The 8,996-nt window shown below is 49.0% G+C and overlaps 1 protein-coding gene across 1 annotated transcript; it reads left to right on the top strand.

Moving 5' to 3' along the window:
* On the top strand, nucleotides 1–7,719 carry Cbr3 (carbonyl reductase 3). The gene is given in 4 exon segments (XM_057764991.1): nucleotides 1–418; nucleotides 420–618; nucleotides 2,017–2,124; nucleotides 7,102–7,719. Coding segments are annotated over 4 exon segments (810 nt in total). The 5' UTR covers nucleotides 1–328; the 3' UTR covers nucleotides 7,515–7,719.
* The last annotated feature ends 1,277 nt before the right edge of the window (nucleotides 7,720–8,996 follow it).

Below are 8,996 nucleotides of genomic sequence, written 5' to 3'. Positions count from 1 at the left end.
TTTTCCTCCTTTTGAGGTTTTCCCAAAATAGTTGCTTCCATCCGACTGCCACGAGTCCTGCTGACCCCCTCCGATTCCTTTGGGAGCAGGTCCCTGACCCACACTCAGCTCCGAGCTCGGATCACTACCTCGGCGGGCTTGAGGAAAGAGGCGGACCCTTCGGGAACAGATGGCCCCTCCTCGGAGGGGAGGGACCGACGCCCAGGGCCTGGTTCTCTAGCAGTCGCTGCGCCGGGTCCCAGAACTTAGTCCTGCGCCAGGATTCTAACCACGCGTGGCCCGCTGCCCAGCCGGCCCTGCAAGCCGGTGATCCGCGTGTCCCTCCGATATGTCATCCTGCAGCCGCGTGGCGCTGGTGACCGGGGCTAACAAGGGCATAGGCTTCGCCATCACGCGTGACCTCTGTCGGAAGTTCTCGGGGGGACGTGGTGCTCACCGCGCGGGACAAGGCGCGTGGCAAGGCGGCGGTGCAGCAGCTGCAGGCGGAGGGCCTGAGCCCGCGCTTCCACCAGCTGGACATCGACGACTTGCAGAGCATCCGCGCCGTGCGCGACTTCCTACGCAAGGAGTACGGGGGACTTAACGTGCTGGTCAACAACGCGAGCATCGCCTTTAGAAGTAGGTGCGGGGCTCCAGGAGGAGGTGCCCGGGGTTCTTCGAGGGTGCTGGGCAGCGAGCGTTGGCGATCCGAGAGGGCTGAGCCATCTCCTCTGGTCGCGCCCAGCTCACACCCTGCATGGCGGGTTCCCGCGTGCCGTGACTCGGGTGCGGGCCTGCCCAGGCGCCCCACTCCACGCCCCGCCTGCCCAGCCGGCCGGCAGCCTGTGCTGGCCTGTGCGCTGCCGGAGGCCGTCCTTGGAACTTTCAACTGAGCCTGTTTGCGAGAAAACCGGCCTCTTGGGAGTGGGCCACGCCTTGCCAGGCTCATCAGCTTTCTGTCCCGCGCACGAAGGCTTTTCTCACAGAAGGGTCTTCCAAAAGCGGTTAGAGCTTTCGCTTTGCGTGAAACAAGGGCGCATTCATGGATGCCAGGAGACATCTGCTGAGGACAGGAAATGGGTCGCCCAGACACAATTAGCGCGCGCTGGCACGATAGTGGGTTTCCTACAGGCTTTAATGGAGCATTTTGAGAAGCTCTAGCAAAAAGGAAGCGAGCCCCGCTTCCCTCCTCCTGGGCACTAAGGTTTGTTATCAGACTTGCAAGTGTGGTTTTGAAAAGCATCTTCCTTAAGGGGGAAAAATAAAAATCACTTACTCTAATAAATGCTCAATTAACAAAGTTATCCAGTTGTCACGTGCTGTGAACAAAAACAAAGAGGCCAGCTTCACTTTAAATGCTGGTGGGACAGAGACAATTGTGGAGCCTAAGTCTCCATCCTGTCGGTCCTGGGCAGCCACCTGTGCCTTGCATGAGACCCAAGGTACACTTCCACCCGCCCGCACTTCCAAACTCAGCCCCTGGACTTGGGAGGGGGGAATTCACCACCCCAGCAACTATCAGACGCTGATGAAGGGGGGTGTGATCTTCGGCCCTGCAAAGCTCCCGCTTCTTCTGGAAGTGCAAGCGCTGAGTGTGCGAATCCGAGCCCCAGCCGTCCACACGCAAACTGAAGTCTTAGACCTGCTGCGTCAGAGCCTGCATTGTCACCCTCTTCCCTGGAACCGCCTATGTGCATCCCAGCTTGAGATGGGAAAGCCCAGTTAGGTGTTTTTGAGGTGTGGCCTGAGTGCTGCTCTTGAGAAACTTGGGGTGTGGACCAGAAAGTTCTTTCCCTATGCTCACAAGAGCTTTAAAACTATCAAGGTCTAGTTTAGAGATTGTGTGCATGCGTGCGTGTGTGCGTGCGTGTGTGTGTGTGTGTGTGTGCGTGTGTTTACAGATGTATACATCGCCATGCTCAGCAGGACTGTTCTAAATTTAACTTACTTCTTCTTTGCTATGTGATGGGATCCACCTTCTCACTGGAGTTTCAGAGGGAAATGTAATTCCTCTTTTTTTGCTTATGCTTTTCAAAGTGGATGATTCAACGCCCTTCGACATTCAAGCGGAGACGATACTGAAGACGAACTTCTTCGCCACTAGGAATGTCTGCACAGAGTTACTGCCCATCATGAAGCCACATGGTAAGTCTAGCATGGGACTGTGTCCCTCAGGAAGCAGCCACAGGTCCCTCGGACTGGGCCACCTACAGGAGTCACCCCGAGCTGCTATGTGCTCATGAGTTGCAGGATAGAAAACACCTTTTTTTTTCCCCCTCAAAGTGTCTTACTTCTCCCTTGAGCCTTTTAGCTGTGGTTTTCAGAGCTCTGTGGGACAGACTGGTGTTCTTGGGATCGGTGTCATGAGCTCAACCCTCCAACACAGGATGTAGCATGTTCCCCAAGGCCGTGATGTCAGAGAGTCCTCCCCCGTGATGTCAGAGAGTCCTCCCCTGATATTGCAAGGATGGGCCCGCCCTTGGCTTGTCTGGTCTTATGACATTCCTTCTATCTTTCTTCTTGTATAAAATTTCAGAAAACTTACATGAAAGTTTTTATTCTAAATGTTGTAAACTGACTGAGAGAATCCACAAGCAATGTTCTTTGGTGGGAAATACCTTACCTGGGGGTTCAACAGATTATAATTTCCCTCTAATGACGTTTATGCCAGTTCTGCTGATGTATACATGAGAACCATCTCATCTACAGACCCTGGTGCTGACTTGGGGACACAGATTAATTAACAAAGAATCAGGCCTGGGAAATGGCCAGTTCTGCTGGGGGAGAGGAGCAGGATGCTTCTCTACAGATTTTTTTCCCCCAAGATTAGCTGTGATTTTGAGGGGAAACCCTGTGGCTGTTGTTTTTTTAATGTAATTTTCATAGCTAGAGAAATGGTTCAGCAATTAATAGCACTTGCTCTTGCAGAGGACATGGGTTCTGTTCTCATGGTTCCCAGCACACACATAGCTCACAGTCATCAGTAACTCTAGTTCCAGAGGGTCCGACACTCTCTTCTGACTTCCTTGGCCACAAGGCATGCATTTGGTGCACACACATACATGCAGGCAAAACACTCATACACACACAGAAAATAAATTTAAAAACTGCAATTTTCAGCCAGGTAGTGGTGGCACACACATTTAATCCCAGCACTTGGGAGGCAGAGGCAGGCAGATCTCTGAGAGTTCGAGGCCAGCCTGGTCTACTGAGTGAGTTCCAGGACAGGTTCCAAAGCTACAGAGAAACCCTGTCAAAAAAAAAAAAAAAAAAAAAAAAAAAAAAAAAAAAGAACAAAACAAAAAAAAAACGCACTTTTTTTTAACATTTTGAATGAGAATTAACTCGAGATACAAGAGTTTACCTTCCTCTGGTTTTGTTTGTTTTTGGTTTGCTTTGGTGGTGGTTGTTCTGAAACAGGATTTCACTCCGTAGTCTTGTCTGGCCTTGAGCTTGCTGTGTAGACCAGGCTGGCTTTGAATTCTAATGCCCTCTCCTACCTTTGCTTCCTGGGTGCTGGGATCCCAGGGGTGCTCCTACCTTTATTTCCTGACTTCTGGGATTCCAGAGGTGCTCCACCACACCATGGGATTCTAGGGGTACTCTACCAGTTTAGCTATAAGAAATTCTCAATCTGAAAAGTGTGGTAAGAGAGGAATTTGAATTCTTGCCCACCCACCTGCTTGCACCCAACCTGCAAGGTCACTCCTCCATCATTTTCTTAGTGCGACAGGATCACAGAAAGTCTGCGGGCATTCCACACCCATAGTCCCCAAACTCAGGAGCCTGAGATTCTGGAGGTCAGCTTGACCTACACCACCTGATCAAATACAATTCATTCCATTGAAATAAGAATTATGGTATCAGCAGGGCAATGGTGGCACACACCTTTAATCGTAGCACTCGGAGGCAGAGGCAGGTGAATCTCTGTGTCTACAGAGAGAGTTCCAGAACAGCCAAGGCTATACAAAAAACAAAAACAAAACAAAACAAAAAAATCTATGTCTTGAAAAACAAAGACAAAACAAACAAACAACAACAAAAAAAAAGAATTATAGCATCAATGTGAACCAAGCTATTTGGAAGGTAAAGAAAAGCCCCAGGGAGCTTGGCCTCAGGTTAGTCCAACATGTCAGCAGAAGGAAGGGTGTCACATCTTTAATCAAGCCTGCAATTTCCTCCCCAAAGGGAAATCTGATTTATAGTATGGCTAGAATATTTGGCTTTGCTAAACATATGTTCACTGAGGGATGCAGTGCTAACCATTGTGGGCTCTTACTATTTAGCTTTTAGCGTGTTACTTATAAGGAACATTGGTCTTGCTTACTTGCTCAAGACAAAAATAACTTAAAGCAACAATTAAGCCACTAGAGGGAGCTACTTGCCTGTTCTCTCTAAAAAGAGGCCGGCAATGTTTCTGGACGGGTGGAGACACACACACACACGCACACTCACTCACACCTTGTTACGAGGCTGACCTTTGATCATCCCCAGTATTTCCCACACATGTGCACTCAGATCAAAGAGAACACAGGACAGTTTCTCCCCATAATCCCTCGAAGGCATCCAACAGCAGCTACAATTAGTGCTCACTTTCTCCTTTGCCCTCCCGCCCTCTCTCCCTTCCTTCCGTGTAGACTTCGCAGACCTGAAACTGTTTAACCCAGGCTGGCCTTGAACTCATGGCAGTCCTCCTGCCTCAGCCTCCCAAGTATTGGAATTATATTATGAACCCAATAATGCCTCTTTAGTAGCTATGAATTTTTGTCAGTGTGAATATTAATTCTTATTAACATACTGGTTAAGTAGCATGTTATTGTTAATTTAGATTAATGAAATCAGAACCAGGGTGGAGAATAGGTCTCCCTCCTGTGTAGATTTGGTCATCACTAGGTTCGTCACCCTCAGGAGCCGACTGATTCTGGTTTAGGCTCAGGGATGCAGGTGGGAATGCAGGCGGCTGCCTACAGCCCTAGCTAACTATGCAAACTCAGGGAATTGAGAGCTTTGATACTGAAGGAGGAAGGCATGGTCCCTTGGGATGCAGGTTATAAGTAGGTGAAGAACATGTGTTGAGGGAAGAGGGTTTTTTGTTTGGTTTGGTTTTGTTGTTGTTGTTGTTGTTTTGCTTTTTTGAGACAGGGTTTTTCCATAGGTTTTGGTTCCTGTCCTGGAACTAGCTCTTGTAGACCAGGCTGGCCTTGAACTCACGAAGATCCGCCTGCCTCTGCCTCCCAAGTGCTAGGATTAAAGGCCTGTGCCACCGCCACCCAGAGGCTTTTATAGAACTGCCCGGTGATTCTGTCACCTGACATGATGACTTGGGTCTAGAAATCATAGCAGTAAGTCTGCTGGGTCTGGACTCGGGGGTAAAAGAAAAGCTTCTCTGTTGCTTAGAAACAAACAAGAACACAATGGCAACTAAAGGATATCTGTTCATGCTGGGTGGGAGCTCTGAACAGAGGAAAAGGTGGGTCACTGATGCAGGAAGAACCGAGGATTGCAGTTTGCACAGCACACCCATCCTAGTAGCGCAAGTGTTTGGGAGGCCGGTCCTGGCTGTGCGTAGGGTGTGTTTGCCACTGTGGTATTGTTAACTATGGGGCTGTGGGTGGCCCCTGGGTTCTGCGTCTGTTCTTATGTGTCTCTGCTGTGAAAACACCAAACAGATGTGTTCCTGAGGACTCCTTCCCTGATTCCGTATTTCACTTCCCTCTTGGGTGGTCCCCAGCTGCCACAGATCTCCTTCAGACCTAACGTGCCATCATCTTTGAAGCAAGTTCTGTTAAACCTTTTCTGCTTATGCCCTTTTTACTCTGGGGAAATTTAGTGCTGCACCAGGTCTATGAAATAGGCATACAAACCGACATTTTCTGATGATGAACAACCAAGACGTTTATTTTAAAATAATTCCTATTACAGAGCTGAAGCTATAGCTCAGGTGGTAGAGAGCTTGCCAAGCATGGGTTCAGGGTTCAGTTCCTAGTGCTATACAAACTGGATGTAGTGGCATATGCCTGTATCCAGAGGTGGAGGTGGGAGGATCAGGAATCCAGGATCATCCTCAGCCCCTTAAAGAGAGTTTGAAGTGAACCTAAGCTGCATGAGGCTCTGTTGCCAAGAAAAAAAAAAATGAAGCCAGGTGGTGGTACACACCTTTAATCCCAGCACTCAGGAGGCAGAGGCAGGCGGATCTCTGAGTTAGAGGCCAGCCTGGTCTACAGAATGGGTTCCAGGACAGCCAAGGCAACACAGAGAAACACTGTCTCAAAAAACAAACAAAAAAACAAAAACCCCAGAATTTATCATTTAAGATTAAGGCAAGCTTGTATGCTAATGAGATACATATGCTTTATTTGCATAGAGGTTCAGATCTTGATTGAATATTTGGTGCTGTAGGATGTAGCCTATCCTCACCATTTCCCAAAAGTCAAGCAGTATTTTGATTTTATAGCCATTAGTACCAATAACACCTCTTCACATGAGTGCATATTACAAAACAGTGGAAGCATGTTAGGGCCGTTTCAAAAGTAGCTGCAAGTTCTACGCTAAGAATGCATTCCACTAATTTTTATGAAACTTAAATCAGCATCTCCAGCAACAGTAGAATAGAATTGCTGTGGAAGAGAAACCTGGTGGCCAGTGGGAGAGATGTGTTTGTCCCTTTGGAATACACACACACGCGCGCGCGCGCGCGCGTGCCCCTGGGCGCATGGATTGTATGTCTTCTAGACTGGCTTTCTATTTTTATTTTTTATTTAATTTCTTTGGGGTGTCCATGCGTGTGCATGCGTGCGTGCGTGGATGTGTGTGTCCGTGTGTGTGTGTGTGTCCATGCATGTGCGTGTGTGTGTGTGCGCGTGCGTGGGTGTGTGTGTGTGTCAGAGACAAACCACAGGAGTCAGTCCTCTTCTTCCACTTTGGGCCCTCAGAACGGAACTCAGGTCATCAGACTTGGAGGCAAGTGCTTTTACTTGCTGAGCCGTCTCTGCCGCTCCACCTTCTATTTTTATCAGCAATTGAACACAAACTGCATGGTGACCGCAGCGCAGCGGCGCACACAGCCTAGCGCCCGTGAAGTGCCCGCTGTGGTGCAATGCTCCCCCGTGTTGTCTGTTGCAGGGAGAGTGGTGAACGTCAGCAGTCTACAGGGGTCAAAGGCTCTTGAAAACTGCAGTGAAGATCTTCAGGAAAAGTTCCGATGTGACACCCTTACAGAAGGGGACCTGGTCGACCTCATGAGAAAGTTTGTGGAGGACACCAGAAATGAAGTCCACGAGAGGGAAGGTTGGCCAGACTCAGCCTACGGGGTGTCCAAGCTGGGGGTGACGGTCCTTTCAAGGATCCTGGCCCAGCAGCTGGATGAGAAGAGGAAAGGAGACAGGATTCTACTCAATGCCTGCTGCCCGGGATGGGAGGGCTCCAGGACGGCGGAGGAGGGGGCTGAAACCCCTGTTTACTTGGCCCTCCTGCCTCCAGATGCTACTGAGCCTCAGGGCCAGCTGGTCTGTGACAAAGTCGTGCAAACATGGTGAACATCTGCTCTGACTTAATGTGTAGTAAGCGTTGGCGAGAAGTGAACGGAGACTGACGTAGTTTGAGCCTCTCTGCACACTGAGAAGGAAGGGCCCTTTGCACCTGTGTGGTTCCACAACCGAAATCTGAACAATTTGCTGTGTCCAAACTCTTTTCGATCCTTAATTTTACATCCAGTCAATTGGTCCTGCTCTGTTTTTCAAATAAAAAAAAAAAAAAAAAAGGTTTGCTTTTACCTCATGTATATATGCAAGTGCCGTGTGTGTGTGCACGCCCGGGCCATGTGCATGCCTGGCGCCCATAGAGGCCTAAAAAAGGTGTTGGATTCCCTGGAACTGGAGTTACAGGTGTTTGTGAGAGACCCCTACAAGAGCAGCAAGCGCTCCTAACAACCAAGACATCTCTCCAGCCCGGCAGCCTGCTTTTACTTCACTGATGAAATCCAACATCTACTCAGCCAGGCTGTATCTCCCACACCACTAACCGTCCCAGCAAGCTTCTGTGTGGCTTCCACAGCCACGTGTCCCCCCTGCAGCCAGTCTCCAGAGTCCTGCTGCTGGTGGGGACCTCGCGAGGAAGCACCCAGCATGGCAGGCTCTGCTTAAACACAGGAAGTGGAGAAGTCAGCTACCTAGACTTTCATTTCTCCTTCCTCTCCAGCCAATCCCAGCTTTGAGGGTGGAGCCATGAAGCTTAGGAAACTGCATGGCAGGAGAACACTCACTGGGTGTGCTGTCTCTCCTCTGGATGCTCATGGTTGAGTGACAAATGTAGGTGACTTGGTCTCGCTCTAATAAAAGCAGGACTGGTAGAACTGGCTTAGGGCTAGAGCTGTGAATGGCCACACCCCATCCATGTGCTCAGAAAGACAGACCCAAGCAGGCCATAGGCAGAGGGGAAAAAATAGGTCAACCCTCAAGAGGAACATTTACCAAGTGGCCTGGGGACTAGCTTGCCTCCAAAAATGTCTGTTCCCTTGCTCAGATAGTTCCCAAGAGCATGGGCATCTAGGAGATGCTTCAAGATGCTCTCATGTGCCTATAATTCCGCATTCCCTTATCTAGGTGGAATTGAACTGCTGCTGGCAGTGAAAGGAACTTAAGTCTAGAAATGACATGCTGTAGAGAAAATAATAATTGGGTTTAGAACCCAAAGGGAAGCAAGGTCACGACCTAAAGGCCCACCACTTATTGGCTTGTGTGTCATGCTGGTGTTACCCAACGTGGCTCTGTGTAACCAGCGTGGTAACGCGCTTTGGCTGATGACACTATTGTTTTCCTTGCTGTTCCTTCAGTTGGGTTTTTTTTTTTTTTTTTTTTTTGCGGGGAGGGTGTAGCATACAAAAATTGTGAGTTTCATGGTGATTGCTGCATATATACCATTTTATTTTGTTATTTTTATAAGCTTTGTATTATTTATTACTGTGGTGTATGTGTGTGTGTTAATGCCATATGATGAGTAAGTCACTCCATCTACATGCC

The sequence above is a fragment of the Chionomys nivalis genome, chromosome 3, assembly GCF_950005125.1.
Source record: "Chionomys nivalis chromosome 3, mChiNiv1.1, whole genome shotgun sequence".
Taxonomy (NCBI): domain Eukaryota; kingdom Metazoa; phylum Chordata; class Mammalia; order Rodentia; family Cricetidae; genus Chionomys; species Chionomys nivalis.
The sequence above is the reverse complement of the archived record's forward strand: the minus strand, read 5'-3'. Positions and strand labels throughout refer to the sequence as shown.